Source organism: Dipodomys spectabilis, unplaced genomic scaffold, assembly GCF_019054845.1.
Source record: "Dipodomys spectabilis isolate Male_0828 unplaced genomic scaffold, ASM1905484v1 ptg000006l, whole genome shotgun sequence".
NCBI classification, from domain to species: domain Eukaryota; kingdom Metazoa; phylum Chordata; class Mammalia; order Rodentia; family Heteromyidae; genus Dipodomys; species Dipodomys spectabilis.
This window is the reverse complement of record NW_024870683.1, coordinates 8,083,743-8,111,282: the sequence shown is the minus strand read 5'-3', so window position 1 is coordinate 8,111,282 and position 27,540 is coordinate 8,083,743. Positions and strand designations below refer to the sequence as shown.

At 40.2% G+C, this 27,540-nt stretch overlaps 1 protein-coding gene across 7 annotated transcripts in view; it reads left to right on the top strand.

The window, feature by feature from the left end:
- Positions 1–27,540, top strand: part of Rnf38 (ring finger protein 38) — a 117,608-nt gene that overhangs the window by 54,020 nt on the left and 36,048 nt on the right. The window contains exons 1-2 of one of the 7 annotated variants that reach the window (XM_042695694.1): positions 6,511–6,621; positions 18,379–18,528. The exons of 1 other annotated variant lie outside the window; for it this stretch is intronic. Coding sequence is in view for 1 of the 6 variants with exons in the window: in XM_042695667.1 (XP_042551601.1) it covers positions 18,379–18,528 (150 nt within the window). In the remaining 5 variants the exon portion in view is untranslated. Of the gene's footprint in view, positions 1–6,035; positions 6,113–6,510; positions 6,622–18,378; positions 18,529–27,540 lie in introns of those variants that run through there. 5 more of the 7 variants (XM_042695667.1, XM_042695708.1, XM_042695699.1 and 2 more) reach the window with 5 other exon arrangements.

The window sequence follows — 27,540 nt, the reverse complement described above, 5'->3', positions numbered from 1 at the left end:
TATTTACTATTTGGCAGGATACTAAGTAACACATGCAAACCTTGTTTATCTTTTTTTTTTTTTTTTTTTTTGGTCGGTTATGGGGCTTGAACTCAGGGCTTGGGTGCTATCCCTCAGCTCTTCAGCTCAAGGAGAGCACTCTACCACTTGAACCACAGCACCACTTCTAGTTTTCTAGTGCTTTATCAGAGATAAGAGTCTCACGGACTTTCCTGCCCTTTCCTGCCCGGGCTGGCTTTGAACTGTGATCCTCAGATCTCAGCCTCCTGAGTAGCTAGGATTACAGGCAAGAGCCACCGGCGCCCTGCTTTTTATAATTATTTTTATGCAACAGGCTTGAAAAGGTATTAACAGAAGCAATAGCTCCCAAATTCACAGAATTTGGAGGTAGTTTTCTAAAATAATGAGACCCTTCTTTTATAAATTGTAAGGTTGTAGTTGTTTTTCCTTAGTTAGAAGTAAAAGACACATAGTCTGATTGGATATACATAAATTTAATTCCAAGTACAATTCAATGAATTCACTCAATCACTTAAAGAACACTGACAGTCTTATAGTTAAACACACTTCTATAAAATAGAGAGAAAGAGAGAGAGACACTCCCGAGGCTAAAAAAAAAAAAAATCTTTGTACTGGGCTAGAGCATAATAAAAGGGTGACTCTGTCCAAAAAGAAATATACTCTTTTTGTTGTTGTTGTTGGTGGTGGTGGTGGTGGTGGTGTGGGACTTGAACTCTGGGCCTGGGTACTGTCCCTCAGCTCTTCAGCTCAAGATGAGCGCTCTACCACTTGATCCACAGCACCACTTCCAGTTTTCTGGTGGTTTATTGGAGATAAGTCTCACAGACTTTCCGGCCTAGCCTGGTTTTGAACCTCAGCCTCCTGAGTAGCTAGGATTACAGGCGTGAGCCACCAGTGACTGGCAGAAGTGTACTCTTTACCTGACTATATAACTGTTAATCCTCTGTAAATAACCTTTATAATAACAATTTTAAAATAATTTACAAAAAAAAGATGAATTTAGAATCTGTGAGTGAACTCAGTGTTTGAATGCTTGCCTGCATGCATGACACCTGATGTTTATTCCTGACCCAGCTAAATAAATTTATAAATACAAAAAGAAAATCTTGGGCTGGGAAGGTGGCTCAGTGGTAGAGCACTTGCCTTGCATGCCTGAGGCCCTAGGTTCAATTCCCCAGCACCACATAAGCAAAAAGAAAAAAGCCGGAAGTGGCGCTATGGCTCAAGTGGTAGAGCGCTAGCCTTGAGCTGAAGAGCTGAGGGACAGCACCCAGGCCCAGAGGTCAGGCCCCACGACTGGACCCAAAAAAAAAAGAAAAGAAAATCTTGTAATAACACTTGACAGAGACGATTAAAAATGGAAAATTACTACTAAACAAAAGCAAACCAAATCCATTAAAAGAGCAATATATAGTAAGATCAGAATGGACTAGGATTGTAAAATTGGTTTAACATCCCAAAAACAATCTGATTTACGCATTAACAGTAAAGTTATATGATTAGATGGAGAAAATTTTTATTAATCAATTTTTGTTAAGTGAAACAAAGTTTTGTTAAACTTGTAGTAAATTAGAAACAGAAGAGAACTCTATTGACTTATGGAAAGTCCCTGTAAAAACCTCTTCAGTCTTGAAAGTTTTCTATTTGATTTGGGTTATGAAAAGATAACCGCTTTCATAAGTGTACAGTTATTATTTTCTACCAAATATATAGAATTTTTTCTGGATTATGTATAAAATCTTAAAGCATTAAAATAAACTATTGGAATTATAATTATGCAAAAATCTAGAATACATCTATAACTAAAATATGAAAAATGACTGGAATTCTGTGAAGCATTGAAAAAAATGAGACTTGAATAAATAGAAGGATACATCTTTCTCATTGACTGAAAGATTCTACATTAAAGATAACATTCCTTTTTTCATCTCTAGATACAATCTAGTCCCAATTAACATGCCCCTTCCCCTTTTTTGTTCCAGTACTGGGGTTTGAACTCAGCTGTCCCTTAGCTTCTTTGCTCAAGACTGGCGCTCTACCACTTGAGCCACAGCTCCACTTACAGGTTTTTGGTGATTAACTGGAAATAAGAGTCTCAAAGACTTTCCTGCACAAGATGACTTTAAATTCTGTTCTCAGATCTTACCCTCCTGAATAGATATTACAGATGTGAGCTACCTGTGCCTAGCTAAACTCCATATGAAAACAGGTTTTTAACAGAGGACCAATAAGAAATCATCTTTTTGATGTATAAAATGTCTTTTTGAGGGGGGGTGGGAATCTCACTTTTTTTGTTTTGATGTTGAGGGAGAATTTCACATAGGTAGGCCTGGCTGGCTTTTAACTCCTGAGCCTATTATTTCAACCTCTGTATTGCGTACACACTAAGTCCAGTGAAAATAACAAAGTTAATGCCCCAAGTGCAAGCAAATCTTTCTTTTTCCTCCCTGTTTTCCCCTTATATGCTCAGGACCTAACTAGGCTAGGTTAGTGCTCTGCCACTGAGCCAATTCCCTATGCTGGAAGATGTCCTGCTTAAACAACCCACAAACCCTAAACCATTAGTGTAGTTAAAAGATTTAAAGATCAGAAAAATTAATGGTGTATTAGTATGTTCTGTTAGGAATGGTCCAGTAGAGAAAAAATAATATGATGGTATAAAAGGGAGAGGTAGAGTTTCTAGTGCACTTCCTGAGGTGAGAAAAGCAGCTGCCTAGCAAGTGCAGGCCCTGAGTTTAAACTGTTACCACCAGAGGGTGGGAGGGAGACAAGAAGGTGAGATTTAGAATTGAAGGACAGAATAACTTTGCTTACTTGGTCATCACTTTAAAATCCTATGAAATTTCTGTAGAGCAGTGGATGCTTAGATTAAGTTTGTGGTGGCTGCTTTTAATTCTGTTAGAATGGTAGGACATCAGGATAGACAACGTCAGAGAATCAATGTCAGGTCTATTTGAAGACTCATCAACATTTTCCTGTTTGGCAAACAATGTTTTGATACATTTTCAATTTAGAAGTGTACTTAAATGACTTAAGTACTTTCACAAGAATAGTCTCTCAAGGCTGGTAGTAAAAGCAGTTCTCAAAAAAAAAATTCTTATCACAGCAAATACTTTAAATGCTGTATTGTCCTCTAGCCATTGTCCTCTAGCCTCTAGCTTGTAAAACTGACTCTTAATTCAGTAGTTTTTTTTACTAGCCACATTCCAAGTGCTATAGCCATATGAAACTAGCTACAGCTCTCTCTTTTGGATAGTACAGATATTTAACATTCTTGTTATTGCAGAGAGTTTTATTAGATAGCTATTCAACATGGCTTTCTACCTTTGTGAACAGACAACAAATACAATTTTAGCAGGACTGTTGAGCAACTATTCTGATATAGTTTTCACCTGCCACATTAGCTTGTCAAAAGTGAGCCAACTTAGGGAGTGAAAAAAACAAAACAAAACTAGAGTGATCCACCTTAAAATCTTTGGGTCCACTCTTTGAGTCTTATACCAAGAAATTTGGTTAAGAATTTTGATTAAGAAATTTGAGAAGCAATTACAATTTCAAGGTATTTCACCTGGAATTTTGGCAACATTGTTTAATCTTGATGTTTAAGACCTCAAAGTCTTTTAGCTAAGATAGTAACCATTTGAGAGGTTCTAAAGGAGTTTGCCTCACAAAGGGTTAGCTGAAAGTTGGCAGAAGCTTAGAGATTCACTTAAAATATTTGTGTGTGTGTGTGTGTGTGTATGATGTATATATATATCTGCTTAGACTAGCACTTGAGGAAGATGCCTTATATAATTAAGTGGCTCTAAAATGTTAACTACCTTTACTAAATTTTTTTTTTGGGGGTCCAGTCATGGGACCTGAACTCTGGGCCTGGGATCTGTCCCTCAGCTCTTCAGCTCAAGGCTAGCACTCTACCACTTGAGCCACAGTGCCACTTCCGGCTTTTTTCTTTTTCTGCTTATGTGGTGCTGAGGAATCGAACCCAAGGCCTCATGCATGCAAGGCAAGGGCTCTACCACTGAGCCACCTTCCCAGTCCCCCTTTACTAATTTTTTGTAGTCCCTCCCATCATACAGCTTATAATATGAAGGAAAAGCTGTGGTGTGCATTGTATAAAGCAGCTTTTTTTTTGGGGGGGGAGTCCGGTCGTGGGGCCTGAACACAGGGCCTGGGCGCTCTTCAGTTCAAGGCTAGTGCTCTACCACTTGAGCCAAAGCACCACTTCTGACTTTTTTTTTTGTTTATGTGGTGCTGAGGAATCAAACTCAGGGCCTCATGCATGCAAGGCAAACACTCTACCACTGAGCCACCTTCCCAGCCCCATAAAGCTGCTTTTTAAATGAGATTCTAATGGAAGATCTTTAATACAAGGTGGATTCACCTTGGAAGACTGGCAGAGAACTCGGAGAACCAGCTAGATAAAAGGGTTACATGATGGGGATATAACCCCATTATTGGGACTGGGTGAGGGGAAAAAATTAATAGGGGCCTGTTATCTCATTGCAGCTTCTCTTTATTCTAGAATTATTGATGGGTGGGAATGTGGCATACTAGTAGAGTGCCTGCCTAGCATGCATGAAGCTCTGGGTTCAGTTTCTCAGTATCACATAAACAGAAAAAGCTGGAAGTGGCACTGTGGCTCAAGTGACAGAGTGCTAGCCTTGAGCAAAAGAAGTTCAGGGACGGTGCCCAGGCGCTGAGTTCAAGCCCCATGACTGAAAAAAGAAAAAAAAAAGAATTATTGCTGGAAATTTGATTCGTCATTGCTAGGCACCCTATTTTGTTTAGGGCATTAGAGTTAGAAACACAAGAGTCCTTATGTTCAGTCTGGTATAATGTACGCAAATAATTACTATATAGTGTTAGCAGAATGTAAAAGGTTGGGGGAGCATCTTGAAACATCATTTTGGCTTTGTTCCTCCATTTTGTATACGTGAGACAGCTGAAGTCCAGGGTTAAGCTAATGCTTTAAGAAGTAGAACTGAGGGGCTGGGAAGGTAGCTCAGTGGTAGAGCGCTTGCCTTGCATGCATGAGGCTCTAGGTTCAATTCCTCAGCACCACATAAGCAGAAAAAGCCAGAAGTGGCTCTATAGCTCAAGTGTTAGAGCTCTAGCCTAGAGCTAAAGAGCTGAGGAACAGCGCCCAGGTCCAGAGTTCGGGCCCCACGACCGACCCTCCCCCCCAAAACAACAACAACAAACAAAACTGACTGGTCCTTATTTAATTTTGCCTTACTACCTTTAAAATATGATCCTCTGATTTTACTATTTGTCTGAAAAAGCCCACCTTACTAGGTACCCATGGCTCACGCCTGTAATCCTATTCAGGACGCTGAGATGTGAGGATTGCCATTTGAGACTCTTTTCACCAATTAACCAGCAAAAAGCTAAAAGTGGAGCTGTGCCTCAAGTGGTAGAGCACAAACCTTGAGCACAAAAGCCCAGGGACACAAAGCTCAGGCCCTGAATTCAAGCCCCAGGACTGGCACATAAAAATAAAAACTAGTCCACCTTATCCATACTGTCCTCTTGACTACTTAGCACTCCTTCACACCAGTACCACTCAGTGTTTTTCTTGATCAGGAGCTAACCCTGTTGCAGTCGTCAATCTTACTTCACATTCCTCAGTAGTAGAGTAACTGTCAGGCGGTTAAGGTGCTTCAGAGTCCTACAATTTGAGTTGGAGCCTCCTTGTTCCACTGTGAGATCCTCATGTATGCACAAAGATTCCTACTTCTTGGGCCATATAAATACATGCATGGTGAAAAGTGAAGCGAAACGACTGCTGTGTTGTAGAGTCGCAGCCGCAGCATTAAGGAGAGTTAAACAAATTGGGAAACTCCGCCCAGCCACTCAGAAGCTCCTAGGCTGCGGTGGCTAGCGCTGGGGGCGGGCCGAGGTTAATTCGGGCGGGGTTGCGCAGTAGTGCTGCGCGACGGGCTCTGTTGCCGGAACTAGTGCGAGTTGCTCCGAGTTGCGCGCCTGGTGGAGGGAAGCCCCGCCCCCGCTGGGTGAAAACAAAGGGGGCTCGGCGCGCCGAGGGGAAAGGGGCGGAGCGCTCTAGCTTCCGGAGCGCGGCGCTCGCTAGGTTTGTGTGGGCGAGGGGCGGGGCGAACAGAACCGGGAGGGGGAGGAACGCGCGCTCTACTGTCTGGCCTTGTAGCCAGGGGAGCCGCCTGCGCGCGCAGCGCAGAGTAGTGCGCCGGCGCGCTGAAAGGCTGGGTCCGCGAGCACCCGGGCGGGGTGGGGCGGGGCGCGGCGCGGCGGGGCGGGGCCCCTCGTGCGGAGGTGCTGGGCTAGGTTGAGGCTGGGGCGGTTGGGACGCGGGGCTGAGAAGATGGGGCCTCCTAGGCGTTAGCCGAATCTGTTAGCTCTGTGTGTAGCCGGCGATTCCTGTAGCGGCCCGTGTGATGGTGCCGGGAAGAAGGAAGCGCCGTGACAGCGCCTCAGTCGGAGCCCAGGTTCCGGGAGTGAGGAGGCCCGGGGACGGCGGAGCTGGCGAGCTGGCCACTGGCTGGGCAAGCGGTCACAATAGGAGGCAGCGGCCCCGAGAGGAGGCGCGGGAGCAGCCCCGCAGGGCTGAGCCTCCCCTCGCAGGTACTGGCCGCTGTGGCCGTTGGTTGGCCCCAGCGCGAGGGCGGGACGAGCGGCGGGCGGGCGGGAGCCTTTCGAGGCCGTACCCGGCTGCCGGGAGGAGGCTTGGCCCGGCAGCCCGGCACTCTTTGTTCCCGCGGTGGGAGCGAGGAGGTGCGGCTGCAGTCAGTCACCCGGAGCGCCGGCCGCTGCCTCCTGGCCAGTGGCCGTATTCTCCCTCCCTCCCTTTTAGCCGAGGCGCAGGTGAAATGATGTCACCTCGGAGAACGCAGAACCCGTTCGGAAGGGTCCTTTCTCGCGACCTTTTGCCCCCTCGGGTTGGTGGACAAGCCGCGTTTAGTTCTCAGTTGCATGGAAGTTCTTTTGAGGGCTGAAGAATGAGAGGTTGGTTTTTGAAACGAGAGTTTTTTGAAGGCCAAAGAATAAAGTTTTTGTTTCGTGCATGCAGATTGTTGGGACAGCGCGTTTCTTTGTATTGCAGAATTGATGTATGCTATTTAGTAAAAGTTGAATATGCTAGTTCTCTCATAAATAGAAGCGAAAGTTAAATGCTTTGTATGAATTGCTTTTATTGCTTAAGCAGTGGACTTAACATGAAATTTTAAATGTACTCAACGCTCTTACGCTTATGTACGATCGTTTGTTACCTTAAAATTCCAAGTTTACGGGGTCCTATTTAGCCTTGATTGCAGATGCTATTGTAGTAAACACATTTGCCATAAGTTTTTTTTTTTTTTAATAATCCTTTCACAGTTTTTGTAGAGGTCAAAATAGTTTCTGTTTCGGGTAGAACGCGAATGGAGGAAATAGAACTTGTGTAGAAATAGCAATGCAAGACCAAATATAGGTATCATAATGGATGCAGTAAGATTAAACACAAAATCAAAAGGTGAAAAATTTAACCATTTCTCCACTTACTCCTGGCTCATATACTAAATTTATTTCACCTCCTGAAAACTAACTGTGATTCTGTTCATTATAGGAGGGTTCCACTTTAAAGTTGTTTCCTATCATTTTCTGTAAGACTTTCCTAAGAGAATTGGAGGCCTTTACTGCTCTACTGCCACAGACTGGTCTTGTGGGCCTCAGCTCCTCTTCTGAAAGAATTGGACTTAAAAGAATTAGACTTAAGTGGACTCTTCACCTCTGATACTTTTTTTTTTTTTTTTTACAAAAGGTAATTTGTGTTCCTGTACTTGTTAAAATTTACATATTTATTCTGTTCTTGTATCTAAACTAAATGTACAAGTATTAGTCTTTGGATTGATAATTTTATCCACTAACCTTGGGTAAACAGATTTAACTGAATCTATGACCATCATAATGTATAGTGTGGATGCGTTGTTTCTCTTTTCCAACAGCATTGAATAAGGTTTTTAGTTATGTTACATTATTAGGCTGTTACTGTTTGTGCTCACTTTTTACTAGAGAAGTATGAATGAAAATGAAAGTCTCTAAAAGGATTAGGTAATAAAAAGATTTCTAATTTGTTCCATTAGTTTCTCTGTCTTGTGTTGTCTCTGGTTGGGATAAGATCCACTGTTTGTAATTCATCTTACTAGAATAGAAAGGTAGTCCTTGATTAGTCTTGATGGTATGTGGCATGGTATGTGGATGTATTTATTTGCACCATATAGTTTGTCTAGTTTTGTTTAACATGTCCTAGTTTAACATGTTAAGTACCTAATATGACATTGTATGGAGGAGATAAGGCAAATGTTTAAATTCTGTAATAAGTTAATGACAACGGTATTGGGAGTAAACAGATGAAGAAGAAGGGTCAGAGAACAGTCTCATTTTCTCTCAACTTTTGGATCTTTTCATGTTCCTTTGCTGCATATGTCTCACTTCCCAGCTCCTTATTGTTATTTTATAAAACTCAACTGAGAAAAGGAAATGGGGGAGCCTATTTTCTCCTGCTTTTGTGATACTTCTAGAAAGATGCAAGTCTATTTAAGTTTGCCTTAACTCAAGAATGGGAATAATAGCTGGATTTTAGAGATCATTATCCTAAATCTGGATAGTACTGATCTTGAGGTGTAGCAGTCTTTGAATAGGTTTTCCCTCATAATGTCTATTGACATGTCATGCCCTCTTCCTATGGGAACTTAAAATTTGTATTTACTCCACAGAGATTTACTACTTTAAGGATTTTTATTTGAGGTTTTGATTTCTCTTTTGTGGTCCAGATTAAAATTCCCCTCAAGCAACACATTTCTTTTTGTAAGAAGGTCTGGAAAGGCCTGTAAAAATCTGGCATAGGCAGAGGGCTGCAAGGTTTATGGAGGGAGATGTGCTGCCATATAGCACAAACGTCTGTGCAAAACCCCTCAGCTTAGGTAGGATCTTAAGCATATATCATGGGTAAAAGTTACTGGGAGATATTGGTAATGTTCACTGAGCTTACCATATTTCACAAATGTAAGAGGTTAGAATTCTGTGTTATCCTGAGGAAGTTACTGATTATACAGGCATAATAAAGTACACCATTATCATTATTATTATTTTTTTTTTTTTAGAAAAAGTCTGATCCTCATCTAACACAGTGGAAATGATGTTTGTGTTGTCTCATCCACTTACATCTAATGTTTTTTGTATCTGTAATTATGTGTGAGCACATACACTTGGGTACTGGTAATTAAGCACTATCCTTAAGCGTTTTTGCTCAAGACCAGCACTCTACCACTTGAGCCACAGCTTCCCTTCTGGCTTTTTGGAAGTTTTTAGGAGATAAGAATCTCATGGACTTTCCTACCCTTAGCTGGCTTCAAATAGTGATGGTTCTTGGGGGGGAGGTTGTTTTTGTTTTTGCTTTTATCTTTTTTTTGGGGGGGGGGGTGTCCAGTCGTGGGCCTAAACTCTGGGCCTGGGCGCTGTCCCTCAGCTCTTCAGCTCAAGGCTAGCGCTTGAGCCACAGTGCCACTTCCGGCTTTTTTCTTTTTGCTTATGTGGTGCTGAGGAATCGAACCCAGGGCCTTAAGCATGCAAGGCAAGCTCTCTACCACTGAGTCACCTTCCCAGCCCTGCTTTTTTCTTTTTGGTTTAAGAGAGAGTTTATATAGTACAGACTAGCCTTGAATTCATAATCCTGCCTCAAAGTCCTGAGTACTGGGATTATAGTCATGAATTAGCATGTCCAACTTTGATTTTGTTTTTTAAAGCATAGTTGATCAAAGGTGGAGTTTTTTTTGTTTGTTTGTTTGTTTTGTTTTTGGTCGGCCGTGGGGCTTGAACTCTGGGCCTGGGCGCTGTCCCTCAGCTCTTCAGCTCAAGGCAAGCGCTCTACCACTTTGAGCTACAGCGCCACTTCTGGAGTTTTTTGTTGGAGAGAGGTGCTGGGGATTGAACTCTCAGGATCTCATTCTTAGAGGGCAAATGTTCTACCACAGAGTTACCTCCCAAGTCCAAGCTCTGCCCCCACCCCTCTATTTATTGTGGTCAGTCATGGGGCCTGAACTCTGGGCCTGGGCACTGTCCCTTGTCCCTGAGCTCTTCAGCTCAAGGCAAGCACTCTACCACTTGAGCCACAGCACCACTTGAGATTTTTCTGGTGGTTTACTGGAGATAAGTCTAATGGACCTTCCTGCCTGGGTTGGCTTTGAACCATGATCCTCAGAGCTCAGTCTCCTTAATTTAAATTTTATTGTACAAATGATGTATAGAGGGGTAACAGTTACATGTCAAGTAATGAGTTCATTTCTTTTTGAACAGTGACATACTCTTGATCCAATGTAGTACTACATACTCCAGTAATAAAATTCTTTTGAACTCATGTTTACTAAATACAAAAGCTGGAGAAACATATTTACCTTAGGCTCAGTGATACAACCCTCCTCAAAGCAGCATTGAAGTTTAGATTCATCCTCAGAATGGGAAATGAGGATATCGTAGCAAGGGCCATTGCACACTTAAGTATTGATGGTTTACCATTTAACTAGAATGGGGTGCCCGTAGTAGCTAGCTCAGTTTTTATTGATGATTTTCAAGTGAGTGAATCAGATGTGTTCCACTTTCCTGATCAACACTTTCAGCTGTCTCCTGAACCAAATTTGTTACAAATTCACGGCATAAACTGGAAAAGTGGGCTGTTCTCTTATTTGATTAGTTTGGAAGATTATGATTTCAGCAAATGTAGTTCTGAATATGCTATATGACAGTTTGACATTGTGTTAAATTTGATGTGTTTTCTTTGGGTGTGTTCATCATCTTATTGACTTCATTCTTTTTTGGGGGGCGGGAGGGCGGGTCCGGTCGTGGGGGCCTGAACTCTGGGCCTGGGCTCTATCCCTCAGCTCTTCAGCTCAAGGCTAGCACTCTACCACTTGAGCCACAGCATCACTTCCGGCTTTTTCCTTTTTGCTTATGTGGCGTTGAGGAATCGAACCAAGGGCCTCATGCATGCAAGGCAAGCGCTCTACCACTGAGCCACCTTCCTAGCCCCAACTTTATTCTTTAATCTTTATAGAGACTTTATAATTTTCCTTTCTAATACTTCTAAGAAAAATTTTATCTCACATATATGAGGTTTCGTATATATGTATACACACATATTTATGAGGTCGTGTGTGTGTGTGTGTGTGTGTGTGTGTGTGTGTGTGCGTGCGTGCGCGCGCGTGCGTGTGTGTGTGTGTGTAATTTACCTAATTTTATGCTTCCATAACAGCATATGTACTTTTTATTTTTGCTGGTCCTGGGGCTTGAACTCTGGGCCTCGGTGCTGTCGGTCCCTCAGCTCCTTTTGCTCAAGACTAGCATTCTACCACTTGATCCACAGCTCTAGTTCTGGCTTTTTCTGTGATTAATTGGAGATAAGAGTATCATAGACTTTCCACCTGGATTTACTGTGAACCATGATCCTCAGATCTGAGCCTCCTGAGTAGCTAGGATTACAAATGTGAGCCACCAGCTGCCCGGGGAACAGCATAGGTACTTTCATTTCGAGTTTTTGATAACTTTTACAGTTTGTGAAAGTATACTGTGATTAAAGACTACTAATGCCGAGCCTAGGTGCTGGCTCTCTCAGCGAGCATAAAGCTCTGAGTTCAACCCCCAGCACTACCAAAGGTAAAAAAGTAGATGCCTTGCCTGTCTGTCTGCCTTGCCTGCTTGCCTGCCTGTCTTCCTTATTATTCTTTTTTTTTTCTTTTTTGATATTAGAGATTGAACTCAGTACATTGCACTTGCTAGATAAGCACTTTGCCATTAAGCTACATCCCAGCCTTCTTTTTTTTCTTTCTTTCTTTTTTTGGGAGGTGGAGTGGGGTGGTTGTTGTTATAGTATGTGTGCCAGTCCTGGGTCTTGAGCTTAATACTTGGCTACTGTCCTTGAGTTTTTGTGCTCAAGTCTAGTCATCTAACACTTGACCCACAGCACTACTTCTGGTTTATGTTGTTGTTAATTGGAGATAAGAGTATCACAGGCTTTCCTGCCTGGGCTGGCTTCAAACCATGATCCTCCAATCTCAGCCTTCTGAGAAGCTAGAATTACAGGTCTGAACAAGCCACCAGTGCATGGCTAGGGTGCGTGTGCGTGCGTGCGTGCGTGCGTGCGTGCGTGTGTGTGTGTGTGTGTGTGTGTGTGTGTGTGTGTGTAGTTTGTGGACAGATTTATTACTGCAAGGCATTTTATTAAAAAGTATGATTGTGGGGCTGAGAAGGTGGCTCAGTGGTAGAGTGCTTGCCTCACGTGCATGAGTCCCTGGGTTCGATTCCTCAGCACCACATACACAGAAAAAGCCAGAAGTGGCACTGTGGCTCAAGTGGTAGAGAGTTAGCCTTGAGCTGAGGAGCTGAGGGACAGTGCCCAGGCCCAGAGTTCAAGCCCCATGACCGAAAAAAGAAAAAAAACTTAGCACTTGCAGCCTTGGAAATAGTGAAAATACTTGGCTTTTAAAATCATTTGGATTTGACTTCTTCATTTACGGATGGCATGACTTGAATGTAGAGGAGTACTTGCTAGAGACATCACTAAGCACCTGACTCTTCATTTAGTGTTTTGTTTTGCTTTTGTACATTTGATTTTGGTATAACTGCTTTTGATCAGTCCTTTTGTTGTTAGTAACAGTGAACCCTCCTCCCCCCCAAAAAAAATTCCCTGGTGACTAATACCATTTTCAAGAAAACTGGTTTGGACCTTTGAGCAACTTTTGTTGAAAGTATATTTTTTGATTCCAGCAAAGAAGCCAGGTACTTGCAAACCCTTTTTATCTGATCTTTATGGGAAGAGGAGATGAATAAAGAAAGAAAAGCTGTCAGAAGCAATGTTAGAAGGAACGAGTTCTGGACAGTCTCTTAAATCTTCTTGTTTTTAGCATGTGATAAATACTCCAATAAGAAAAATGAAATAGTTGATTATATTTATCAAATTAGAAAAATCACTTAAAAGTGTCCTAAAGTAGTAAAGTTCTAGTGCTTAAAAGATTAAAGCTGTTTCTATATATATTAGTCTTTGAAAGTTTTTTTCCCCTCCAGTTATGCTGGGTGAATTAAATATTAAAAATGAGAAGCTCTAGGAATTACAGAATGAATCTCTTACTAGGTTGTTTTTTTTTTTAAATGTTCAGTAGTTGCCAGGATGGAGAAAAATATATTTGTGTCAATAATTGGATATAGTATAATAATAATTTTAATTGGTAAAGAATCAGTGAAAAGGAGACTTATAAGGAAACATGTTTTTGTAGGTCGGCTCTGTGCAGTTCCACTTTAGCCGTGTCTCTAACCATAATTTATTATTTTTAACTAACTTTTAATACTTGTAAATAGTCCCCGTGGAGTGGCTGATAGTTGGGTTGACTAATCACAGTGTAGAGGCAAACATTTATTTTAAAGTACCTTAAGTGACAGGGTGGCTTTGTGAATTGAGTGTGAACATTAGTACCCAGTAGACTTGGTTTTAAATTATATTTTGTTCTTTCTGTGTGGCTTTAAGTTAGTCACAGTTACTCTGTCCCAGTTCCTGGGATGAAGTTAGCCATTACTAAATGGAGATTTTAAAACTGCTATACTACTTAAATGAAAATACCTTTATTTATAGAGTTTTAATTTGTGTGTGTGCCTGTGTGGACTTGAACTCCAGGCCTTGGAATCTCGCTTGACTTTTTAGCTCAAGACTGGTGCTTTATTACATGAACCATACCACACCTACCTTTTTGCTAGTTAGTGGAGATAACAGTCTTATAGATTTGTCTGCCAACCTGGTTTTGGACTGTGATCCTCAGATCTCAGCCTCCTGTGTAGTTAGGATTATACGTATAAGCCACCAGCACCCAGCTTAATTTATATCTTTCATAGTTAAACTTCTTTAAAAACTTTTCCTTCAATGTAGTATAATAAATTTTATTCTCATTGTTTTCTATTGTTTAGTAAGAATCCTGGTATGACTATTGATGTATTGATATCCTGGTATAATATAGCAAGACTTTTGTTTTGTTTTGTTTTTTGTTTTTTTGGGGGGTCTGAACTCTGGGCCTGGGTGCTGTTCCTCAGCTCTTCATCTCAAGGCTAGCACTCTACCACTTGAGCCACAGCGTCACTTCCAGCTTTTTTCTTTTTGCTTATGTGGTGCTGAGGAATTGAACCCAGGGCCTCATGCATGCTACCACTGAGCCACCTTCCCAGCCCAAGACTTTTTTTGGGGGGGTCAGTCATGGGGCCTGAACTCTGGGCCTGGGTGCTGTACCTCAGCTCTTCAGCTCAAGACTAGTGCTTTACCACTGAGCCACCTTACCAGCCCCTAGCAAGACTTTTTTTTTTTTTTGGTCGATTGTGGGGCCTGAACTCTGGGCCTGGGCGCTGTCCTCAGCTCTTCAACTGAAGGCTATCACTCTACCATTTGTGCCACAGTGCCACTTCCTGCTTTTTCTGTTTATGTGGTGCTAAGAAATCGAATCCAGGGCCTCATGCATTCAAGGCAAGCACTCTACCACTAAGCCACCTTCCCAGCACTAGCAAGACTTTTAACTGAGGGAGAATCAATGAAAAGTTTTGCTGAAAACATCTGTGTTACTACTGTATACTCTGGCTGGAACTGTGATTTCTTCCGGGACTTGAAGTTCTCTTCCAAGCCTACTAGTTGTTGGTAGAATGTGGTTTGCCTAATGGTAGGACTTTCCCCTATTTTCTTGCCACTGTAACTTCCAGTACCCAGAGGGTGCCTTCTATATGTCCTCTTCATATGTCTTCTAACAGTGCAGCATCTTTTTTGAAGGGTTGACTGTAGACCTTCTTAGGAATGGCCCAATTCCTCTTATAAGAGCTTTCTCTGATTAAGAAAGGACCTAGGGATATTATCTTTCTTGATAAATGTAAAGGCGACTAATTCAGAATCTTTATTATTTTTAAAATCTCTCCCATTTTGAGATACAATTTAACTTAATAACCAGAATAGATACTATCATAACATTTTTTTCCTTTGCCACATACAAGGGATTGGGGAAGGATTATAACAAAGAAGTGGGGACAGCTTATACCACATATATACACAAAAATATTTTATTTTATCTTGAGGGTTTGTCCCTGTTTTCTTTGTTGGTAGCAGTAATGTGGAAATTGAACCCTCACATTCTCTAGACAAGTATTCTTCCACTTTTAGGCACACCTAAAACCAGCTTTGTGCTGTTTCTTGCCTTTTTAATCAAGGCAAACAGTCTACCACTTGAGCCATGCTTCAAGTTCTGGCTTCTTGCTGGCTAATTGAAGATAAGTGTCTCATGGAGTTTTCTACTTGGGCTGGCTTTGAATCTCTGTCCTCAGATCTCAGTCTTTTTGAGTTGCTAGGATTACAGGTGTGAGCCACAAACACTGGCTTACACTGGTTATTTTTGAGGTAGAGTTCTGCTTTATGCTTAGCTGTGGTCCTTCTATCGGGCTTTCTAGAGTCACTGAGGGGAGCAAGCAATGAATGCTTCCTGCCCAGCAGTTGCGCTCCCTCTATAGCTCTGTTAAGATTTGCATGCCACCACTGGCGGGCCAGCCAAGATCTTCCATCCCTGCCTCCCAAATAGGATTAAAGGAATGAGCTTCTCGCTTGTTCCAGACTTAACTATACAATTTGAATATAACTACTTTGAACTATATTATTTGTTCTTTTATAGACAAGTGGAGGAAGTTATTGTGAATAGGAGAGGATATGCTTGATAATTATTAAGAGAACCCAGGGTGCCAGTTTTTATTTATATATTACTGAAAAGTTAGATTTTTAAGTAGCAAATTGAAAAGATGAAACCTGACCCTGGTTTCTGTTTTTCTAGCTAGCTACTTGGGACTTGTGATTTATAAGACTCATTGGGCACGATTGTAGAAGGCTAGAAGCTTGACTCCACCTTGACAGAGAGCCTAAGTGTGAAGCCCTGAGTTCAGTTCCTGGTAATGCTAACACACAGTACAAGATTTCTTACTGTATAAATAAAAGTATTGCAGGAGTGCAGAAAGATGATTCAACCTACTTAAATAGGCCATTTTGAGAGAAGATTGAGTTGAGAAGTCAGGAATGTAAAATAAATGTCTCCTAATAAAATCTTGCTTTTTTTAATTTAAATTTTATTGTTAAGGTGATCTACAGAGGTGTTACAGTTATATAAGTAAGGTAATGAGTACATTTCTTTTTAAACAGTGTTACCCCCTCCTTCGTTTTCTCCCACTTACCCCACCCCTTTCCCCCCTAAGTCTTACTGTTATCTTCAGATAAGACTGTGTTCTAATTTTTGCATATTTTATACCATTTAAATATTATACTATAGTTGGCTGCTTCTATCTGTTTGTTTTTATGCCAGTCTTGAGGCTTAATCTCAGGGCCTGGTGCCATCCCTGAGTTTTTTTGTTCAAGGCTAATTAATGCTGTACCATTTGAGCCACAGCTTTACTCCCAGTTTTTGGTGATTAATTGGAGACAAGAATCTCATGGACTGTGGACTTTTGTGTCTGGGCTGTCACTGAACAGTGAGTGATTTTCAGATCTCAGCTTCCTAAATAGCTTAGAGTTATGGGCATTAGCCACCAGTATCAGGCTTTTGTTTTGCTTTTTAATTAGAATATGATCATTAAACATAGATGAGATCCATGTTTTACTCTTTGTATTTTCTTTCCCTTAGATAAAACTCTTGGCTTCTGGGAAGCAGTCAATAGATATTTCTTGATTCAGTAATGCATACTTCCTCATAGTGATAATGGATACTGGGATATTTATTTTTGTGGTGGAGAGATAAGCCTTAGCTTATGTCCAGAACATTTTATGTAACAAATTAACAAATAACTAAAGTTCCTGTCCTTATGTGTTTTGATTTTACTGGAAATATTTTTACTCTTACCAATAGACCTGGCTATTTCCCAAGTTAATAGCAAACCAGCAATAAAATTATAAAAGAACTAAAAGAAGGTTATTACAGCAAATATGCTAATTAGCATTTGGCTTCATGGTATCTCTCCTTTTCTCTTGGTTTCTTTTTCATTGTCCAGCTGTTCTGAACATTTTACCATTTCCTCACTACACTGTTGTCTCTTGATATTACATGAACATACCACTTAGTGCTTGCTATCATCAGAGTATTTACATTTATACAATGAATTCCCTTTGTTAAAAGTAGGAAACCATGCCTTTTTTTGTTAGTGCCTGTCACCTAAGGGCACTTAGAATGAAATTCTTAAAGCAACAGTTTTAGAGCCCATAATTTTTAGTTTAGAGACAAGTCTATAGCCTCAACCTAAGGAGAAGAGAATTCCACTGTTATAGTCATGTGATAGTCATCATTTTTAGAACACTACATAATGAGTTAAAGGAGACTCTTAGTCAAGCATTTGAAAGCTGTCTTTTACTTTGACTTTATCTTGTTCCTTAATCCTTAGGAAGGTTGCTGGCTTGGATTTTGCTGCTGTTGGTGGTGATGTTTTTTGTTTCTTTGAGACAGGGTCTCTGTAACTCAGGTTTCCTTGGAACTCCTTTCTTGCCCTATGGAGTGCTAAAATTGCTAGGTTTATAGAATAGTGTGAACATGGTCCCAGTTAAACATGAGGTGGCTGAATGTCATGGTGTACAGTCATAGATACCATAGAGATAGAAGTTTTACCACAAATGCTATGAAGTCTGTATTCTAATGCATGATCATTTGAAAGGTTAACTAAATGTGCAATAAGAAAAAAAATATTCTTAGTCTAGAGAAACACTCAATATGTACTTAAGGTATATGATTTTACTTCAGGGTTCTTTTTTGTTTTGTTTTTGTGTGGTGCTGGGACTTGAACTCAGGGCCTGGGTGCTGTCCTTGAGCATTTTTGCTCAAGGATAGCACTCTACCACTTGAGCCACAGCTCCACTTTTGGCTTTTTGTTGGTTAATTGGAAATAATAGTCTCATAGATAATATCAAACTGTGATCCTCAGATCTGGGCCTTCAGAGTAGCTAGGATTATAAGCATGAGCCACTGGCACCCGGCTTTAATTCCACAATTTTTTTTTAAACTTGCAGTCTGACCTTTAGGATTTTAAAATTAATGCTGACTAAAAGGATAGCAATAGATACTTGGGAGGGGAGGGGAGGAGGACTTGTTTGGAGCTGTGCTGTTTTGCCTTAAACCTTTTTGCAAGTGATCTAGTGTTAGAGGCAACCTTGGACACTCATCTGTTTTATGTTTATAGTTAATTTTTCTTTCCAGTCTCTGCTAACTCATCAAGTGCTAGAAAAATCTAGACTGTCCTTCATTAGGCATAATTCCTCATATTGGTGTGGCTAGCCATGAACTATCCTTTTCTTCTCCCTCTTTTTCCCAGATATCTCCCGGGGCCAATTCAGCACCTCTGCCTGGCCATCCTAACAAGGTGATTTGTGAAAGGGTGAGACTTCAGAGCCTGTTTCCTCTTCTCCCAAGTGATCAGAACACTACAGTTCAAGAGGATGCTCACTTCAAAGCTTTCTTCCAGGTTCTTATATATTTACCCTTTCCCTACATAGGGCTGAAAGTAACAGATGCATTCTAGATTGCTTCTAGGGAGGCTTAAAAAAGAATTCTTAATACCATCTTCTTATTTTGTAATGAGAATAAGTATTCTTCTTACAGGACTTCTTCAGTGTAACTTTCAGTCAGCTTTTCTGAAGAACATTTGTCTTCCTCTTGAACTACTGTTAATTATCTTAATTTGACTTAATATTCTTGTTTTTTTTTTTTTAACATTTCGTCTTTATTACTTGTCTTAGTAAAAGAATTTCTATAGAAAAATAGATGATACCAAATATGTGAAGGTTTGTTTTTGTTTTGTCCGTTATGGGGCTTGAACTCTGGGCTAGACGCTGTTCCTCAGCTCTTCAGCTCAAGGCTAGCACTCTACCATTTGAGCCACAGTGCTACTTCCAGTTTTCTGAGTGGTATTGGAGATAAGAGTCTCACAGACTTTCCTTCCCCGCTTTGAACCTAGATCTTCAAATCTCAGCTCCTGAGTAGCTAGGATTACAGGTGTGAGCCAACAGCATTGGGCGAATATGTGAAGTTTTTAAGAAAGGAAAAATGAAAGTGCATAGGCATTTTTTACAGCCATTGCTACTTACTTGCTTTTAGTGCCTAAGTTTCACAGTAATATTTTTCTGAGAGAAAATGTGGTTCTATTTGCCTTTGCCTATTTTGAGATCTATAGACAAAATGTAACCTGATTTATTTTAAGACAAAAGCAAGCTGAAAATAGATTAAAATAAAACTATCATTAGGTTATTAACAAGAATTCTCAGTTGTGTTCACATAAATCATCACTACTAATTTTCTAATTCGTAGTCTTAAGAGAAGAAGGTTTTAGTAATGGACGTCACTGTTGCTATTAACACAGAATAAACCAAATTTATAGAATTGCTCTTGGATGGTAAGCTTGTGTTTGTATATATATTAACCTAAGGTGTTAAGATAGTTCATAAACAAGACTAGATCTTTCAGATAGAGGTAGCTCATTTTCTGTTTGTGTAGGAGTGACAAACCTGACTTAAAAGGGAAAGGATCTGGCACATTGTTGGACATGTGAAATTTCTGGGGTACTTGCTTAGGTCATCCAAGGCTCTTTAATCTTGTGTTTTGTTAGTATTATGCTGGTTCTTTGCTTTGCATGTATTAAGTGGGTTTTTTGGTTTGGTTTGGTTTAGTTTGGTGGTGCTGGGTTTTAATATAAGGCCTCACTCTCCTAAGAAGTAACCATTCTGACCACTTGAGGCATATAAACAGCCACAACAACAAACAAGCACTAGTTCTAGATAAGGAGATAGGTTTTGAAAAGCTCACCAAGAAGCCCAGTGATTTCCAGTTATTGATGGAACAGGGATTCAGATCAGACCTTTATCTGTATCTTGTCTACTATACATATTCTCTAGAAACCAACAAGTATTTATGCAGCACACATGTTGTAAATTCTTAACACTTAACCCTGTGTTAAGAGGCATCGCTATCTGTATTGAATTGTATGGCATATTGACCATTTTGATTATAGCTTCAGTCTGCATGCAATAGCACATAGATAAGTAATATTTGACAAAAGGGCTTAATTCTTACGATTCTTACCAGTAAATACTTATTTTTACATTTTCTATGTTTTCTGAATTCCCTTTGAGACTTTTTTTTTTTAATTTAATTTTATTTTATTTGAGAACATACTGTACAGAGGGGTTCCAATTACATGGGCAGGATAATGCATACATTTCTTACCAAGCATTGCAGCCTCCTCCTTTGTTTACCCTTCACCTCCCTTCCCAGCCCCTCCCTCCCCCTCACCCAATCCTTCTCCCCCCCACCCCCACCCCCACCCTTTGAGACTTTTAAGCATTAACTCAACATTAACTTTCAAATTTAGAAAGTAGCTACCAAATGCTGTTTCTTCTGGGGTTTTGATTCTGGTGATGAATCCATGCTCTTAAATGCATTAAGGATGTGTTTTACTTCTGAGTTATACCCTCTAGCTCCTGGGTTTTAACAAAAAGTAAAAAGAATTACTGTTGCTAGGCACTGATGGTTCTTGCCTCTAATCCTAGCTACTCAAGAGGCTGAGATTTGAGGATCCCTGTTCAAAGCTAGCCCAGGCAGGAAAGTCTGTGAGACTCTAATCTCCAGTTAACCACCAAGAAAACCCAGAAGTGGAAAAATGGCTCAAATGGCCTACCCAAGAGCACAAAAGCTCAGTGACAGTGCCCAGACCTTGAAGTTCAAGCCCTAGGACCAGCACCCCTCCCCCTGTCAAAAAAGGTATTACCATTAAGTGTGTTTTTCTTAGTATTAATTTAACAAATGTTTTCACTAACTTTAGAACAAGGCTTTTACTGTACTTTAACTGTACCAGGGATTTTTTTTTTGGGGGGGGGGAGGGAGTCCGGTCATGGGGCCTGAACTCTGGGCCTGGGCGCTGTCCCTCAGCTCTTCAGCTCAAGGCTAGTGCTCTACCACTTGAGCCACAGCGCCACTTCCAGCTTTTTTCTTTTTGCTTATGTGGTGCTGAGGAATCGAACCCAGGGCCTCATGCATGCAAGGCAAGCGCTCTACCACTGAGCCACCTTCCCAGCCCATGTATGAGGGATTTTCTTTAATCAGTTACTCCCCTACCACTGCTCTGCATTAAAAAAGTAGACCTTTTGAGTTACTGATATCTCAACTAATTCTCAAACCAAAATTGGGGATAATTTATTAGTTTCAGCTATACCTCTTACCTTTAACTGGTAATAATGGGGATTGAGGTAGATCTTGGAGTTGGTTATCAAGCACTGTACCACTTGAGCTATGTCTCTCAGCCCCTTTAAAAATTGGTTTTGTGATTCGGGCCTGTAATCCTAAACTTTAGGAAACTAGTAAATGTTGTGAGTTCAAAGCTAAATTTGGTTAGGCCACTTTGAACTACAAAGTGATACCTTGTCTCAAAAACAAATTAAAAAACCACCAAAAACAGAAAAATTATTACTGCTGGGCACTGGTGTGTGTAATCCTAGCTACTTCCAAACTTTTTTTTTTTAATGTCAGTCGTGGGACTTGAACTCCGGGTCTGGGTGCTGTCCCTCAGCTCTTAAGCTCAAAGGTAAGCACTCTACCACTTGAGCTACACAGCCACTTCTGGTATATTGGTGGTTTATTGGAGATAAGAGTCTCATGAAGTTTCTTGCCCAGGCTTCCTTGAACTGTATTCCTCAGATCTCAGCCTCCTGAGTAGCTAGGATTACAAGCATGAGCCATCAGCACCCCGCTGCTTCTGAAGTTTGAGGCTTGTGGTTTGAAGCCAGCCCAGGCAGGAAAGTCTTAACTGTTATCTCCAATAACGACCAAAAGGCTGAAAGTAGAGCTGTGGTTCAAGTGGTAAGAGTACCAGCCTTCAGCAAAAAAAGCTAGAGGACAGCACCCAAGACTTGAGTTCAAGCCCCAGTACAGGCATTACCACTACCACCACCCTCCAAAAAACAACTTGATTACTACATGAAAAGGAAAATTTACCCAAGCCATTTCCTTTGCTTGGGAAAAAACAACCTTAATGTGTTTTGTGCTTTCTTGTCCTTGGCCTAACCCAAGTATCTTCCTTATAGCTCTACTTCCCTTCCTTTTAGATTAACTGTTTTTGTTCATTTTATGCAGACTTAACCTTACTCTTGCATTACAGACTTAACCTTACTCTTGCATTTTTTTTTTTTTTTGTAGTACATCCTTTCTGTTTCCTTACCTTTGGTAAAACTCTTTGAGAACTCCCTCAGCATCCTTTTCTAGGGATTAAAAAAAAATTTACCAGTTCTTATCCCACTGTAAGCATGAGCTTGCCTGAGTATGGCTTTGACTTTGTCTCGGAAGTAGAGTAGTTATGGAAAAAATAGAAAGTGTTAATCTTCTGGGTCCTTACTGTTGTTTCTGACTTCCAATCTTCTCACTGAACAAAAAGCTTGTTTCTGAGCTATTTTGTCATTCATACCCAGTTTACTAATGTTGTCACCTTTTACTAAAAACTTCTGTGCTTCTTTTAGACAATATTGTATTAATCCCAGTCAGGCCTCTGTAAAAAGAAAAAAGAATTTTTCATGCATTAGTTTTCAAATTATAAACACCATCCAAACTAACAAATTCAACCATTACCAATACTTTCAAACCTCCTATATGGCATTTTATCTTATATATACCTGCTGTCCTATATCTGTGTCTGTATATCTGTGTTTTAGGTTAAATCACTGGTTAGTATCCTTTTGAATTTTTGTCTGGTTTTGCTGCATATAATATGCTGTATTATTTAATTTTATTTCTGAACTTAAAGTAGATTATATACTTCATGCACTTTGTTGTTGTTGTTGTTGTTGTTTTTGTGCCAGTCCTGGGGCTTGAACCCAGGGCCTGAGTACTAGTGCTCTACTACTTGATCCACAGCTCCACTAATAGCTTTGTGTGCATGTGTGTGCATGCACTTGCACACTTAATTGGAGATAAGAGTCTCATAGATTTTTCTGCACAGGCTGGATATGAACCACAATCCTCAGTTGTCAGCCTCCTGAGTAGCTAGGATTTTCAGGCATGTGCCACTGGCATCCAGCATGTACTTTTTCTTTTTGAAACCCATTTCTATTCTTGTTTGTGGCTGTTATTTGATTCATTTTAGTGCTCTTCTACTGTATTTTTTTTTTTTTTTGGTCTGGTTGTGGGGCCTGAACTCTGGGCCTGGGCGCTGTCCCTCAGCTCTTCAGCTCAAGGCTAGCGCTCTACCACTTGAGCCACAGCGCTACTTCCAGCTTTTTTTCTTTTTGCTTATGTGGTGCTGAGGAATCGAACCCAGGGCCTCAGGCATGCAAGGCAAGTGCTCTACCACTGAGCCAACTTCCCAGCCCCTACTATGAGTATTTTTAACGGACATTTAAATTGTTTTCTTGCCCCCTCTCCCCCAATTCCTTTATTAAGAAATAATAAAATTTGCAAGGTTCAAGTGGAGGGGAAACAATATGCTAACTAGTTTGCCAAAGGGGTGATCCAGTAGCTTCTGTCACTTTGTTTCCACCGTGGTACACAGCTATGCGGTTTCCCCATTTCTAATAAGGCAAGGCACAAAACCTTGAGTTTCTTGAAAGAGTGTTACTACATACTGAAAATAAATATTTTGATGAAAATACTGACATTTTCATCCTCTTACTTTGTCATTTACTGTTCCTAAAAGAGCTGAGCTGTTGATTGGAAGTCCCATTCACTGCTTTTTTATGACATTTTCACAAAACCTGCTTTGGAAGCTGAAAAGTATTGATGGTTATATCACACCATAGGAGGATTCAAGCGCAGAGAGAGAGAGAGAGAGAGAGAGAGAGAGAGAGAGAGAGAGAGTGTGTATTAAATACTAACAATGAACAAAAAAGGGGAAAATAAAACACCACAGTCATTTCATGGAACTCTTCAGTTCAGGACAAGCTTGTGAGTCCATTGAGCTCTAGTGACAGTGGCCAACAGCATAATTGAGCATGGTTGCATGCAAGCAAGAACATGAACACAGAACAGGGGAAAAGAGTGTTTTCCTGGATGGGATATGACCGTCTTTATGTCAGGGATACTGAGTTTTTGTTACTTCTTTACTATTATTACAAGCAGTATTACCATGAATATTGTATTTTTCTTGATACATATTTAGTTGGCATTTTAATGTTTCTATAGAAGTGATGACTGTATTTATTGTTCATAGAAGAGGTCCTCTAACCACTTGAGCTACATTCCTAGTTCCTGTTCTTTGCAGAGATAGTTGGAGATAAGAGTCTCTTGGATTTGTCTTCTAGGGCTGGCTTCAAAATTTGATTCTTAAGTCTCAACCTTAGTAGCTAGAATTACAGGAGTGAGCCGCTACATTAGGCCTCTGAAATTTTATTTATTTTTTGCCTGTCAAAGGATTTGAACTCTTGGCCTGGGCACTGTCCCTGAGCTCTTCAGCTCAAGGCAAGTACTCTACCACTTGAGCCACAGTGCTACTTCCAGTTTTCTGGTGGTTTATTGGAGATAAGAGTCTTATGGACTTTCCTACCGGGGATAGCTTTGAACCACTATCCTCAGATCTCAGCCTGAGCTAACAATGGAGCTAACAACATCTGGCTCTTTGATTTTCTTAAAAGAAACAGTAACTTTGATCACTCCCTCTTCCCCCAGCAGTATTGGACTTTTGTATTTTTACCATAGCAAAAAGTAAAATTGTCCCAGGTGCTGTGGCACTTTCTATCATTTTAGCACTTAGTAGACTGAGACTCTGCTCTCTACATTTGTTATTTAAGATGGATTAAAATTTAGTAAGAATTTGCAGTTCATGGGTCATGTGCTGTTAGTTATATGAAAAACCTCATGTTTTATAGGGGAAAAAGCGGGGATTAAAAGGAAAATTGTGGATGCTAGATGGTTCTGTATTTAAAAGGTGTAAAGTCTGAATAATGATTGGAGAAAAAATATTTGAGTACTTTGCTTGACTGCCTATCATAGCTACCTTTTTGCTCCGTTGGGAAGGAAATTCTTGGAATGCAGCAATGGTCATGAAGATCAATATTTTAGCATACTAGAACTTGATGATTGTAATGGTAATGGGACATGAGATGTAAAGGAGGCACTGTCTAGGAGTGGAGGAGCAAAGGAAGGGGAGGAGAAATGAGATGCTGAAGAGTGAATAGAATCAGCATTTTACACACACACACACACACACACACACACACACGATAACATAATGAAACCCAACACACACACACACACACACACACACACACACACGATAACATAATGAAACCCAACACACACACACACACACACACACGAGATAACATAATGAAACCCACCAAATACTGTTTGGAAAGGAGAGAGGAAAAAGGGGAGGAATGAGAACATGGAGGACAGGATGAATTTGTTCAGAGTAGACTGTGTACATGAATAGAAATATCACAGTAAAACATCCTCATTACAGAAATAAACCAGAAATAAAAACATATTAGTAGAACTTGGAACTTGTTTTTATTTGGGGGACAGTTTGACACAACACCTTGCATTTTCAAGACTTTTAGATAATGTACCTGTTCTTTGTGTAAGGTTTTTTTTCCCCCTTCACTAGGTTTTCTATGATCATAAGCAGTATTTTTATTCCACTGTCAGGTTGTTTTTCACTCCTAATGATGTTTTGTTTACAAAATGGTTAGGGTTAATAGATGTATAACGCTACCATCATTTTATCAGATTGTTATTACTAAGTATAAAAACATAATTTATTGCCTTCTTCCTGTATTTGATCTCTAAACTTATCAATATTCTGTACTATAGTATCTGCATACTGTTCTGTATTGTAGAAGCACTAATTGTACCTGATTTAAATTAACATTTTATAGATTTAAGTTACTATTTGGTACTTTGAAAAGTTATCTCACTGGAATAGGATCAACAAGAAATTTGAATTCTCCCTTGAGAATTTAAGCATTACATGGAATCACTTTAAAAATGCCACTTCTTGGGCCTTCAGATTTTCTGAATAAGAGACTAAAGTATGGCCAACAATCAGATATTTATAAATCATTGGCATAGGACTGTTTCTACAGTTTTAATTTCTGGGCATAGGCAGTAAAAATTTGAGCTGCGAATGTGAGGAATAAAGATTTAAATTTTCAGGAAAGAAATCTTTGCTCAAATTCCAGAAAGAGTAGACATGTTTCCTTGTTGATTCTCTATGCTTTTCTGCTTGAAAATTTTGATTTCATGCAAGGAAGCTCAGCAATGGTTATCTTCTATTCTTCCTGACAACTATAAAAACAATAGATGGGTGCTGGTAGCCCCTGTCTATAATCATACCTACTCAGGAGGGTGAAATCTGAGGATCGAGGTTTGAAAAGCCAACCTGGGGCAGAAAAATCCATCAGACTTATCTCCAGTAAATCAGCAAAAGACTGAAAGTGGAGGTGTGGCTCAAGTTGGTAAAATACTAGTTTTGAGTTAAAAAGTGAGAGTGTGAGGCTCTGAATTCAAGCCCCAGTACAGTATATGTGTGCATAGATACACACAGAAAGAGAGAGAAACAAAAAAAAAATTGTTTTCCTGTTTCTGGATCCTTCAATTCCTCTTTTTTTTGTCTTTCTAAGTTCAGCAGTGCATTTAAATGCATTTGTTGTGTGTAAGGTACTATTTTCAGAATGTGGTATTGTGCCAGAACTCTTTAGAGTTACTTTACTAAAGTTTTACAATGCTTATTCTCTGTAAATGCAAGAGGGTTTTTTTGGGGGGGGGCAGTTTTGGGGCTTGAACTCTGGGTCTGGGTGCTGTCCCTGAGCTTTTTTTGTTCAAGGCTAGCGCTCTACCACTTGAGCCACATCTTTACTCCAGCTTTTTTTTTTTTTTTGTGGGGGGGAGGGGGTAGTTTAGTGGAGATAGGAGTCCCATTGACTTTCCTGTCTGGACTGGCTTCAAACTGCGTTCCTCAGATCTCAGCCTTCTGATCAGTCATGAGCCATCACTGTCTGGATTAATAATTATTTTTTATATACTTTTAAGCAGCAATACAAAGGAGTTTCAATTCAACATGTCAGTTCATGCATCTTGATCAGTGTTATCCTCTGCATCATTATGATAGAAGAGCTCTGTACTTAAATTTTACTAACTTCCAAATTCTTAGTCATACAGTTGCTTTTTGTGTATTTTGAGAATCTTGCCATGAAGCCTAGGCTTGACTCAAACTTGACATCCCAGGACCTGAGATTATAAGTACGAACTACCACTTCTAGCTCATACTATTGTAATCCATTTGATATAGGTCATTTTTCTTAGAACCCTCTGACTTCTTGCTGTAATTTGGAACAATTATTTTTCAGACTTTCTGAGCTACCATTTCTATAACTTTTTTTTTTTTTTTTGGTCTTTTCTCTTTTGGTACTGAGGATCCAACCTGGGCATTGCACTTGCTAGGCAAGCACTTTGCCATTGAGCTACATCCCATTGTACTTTCTAGTTTCATTGTACTTTT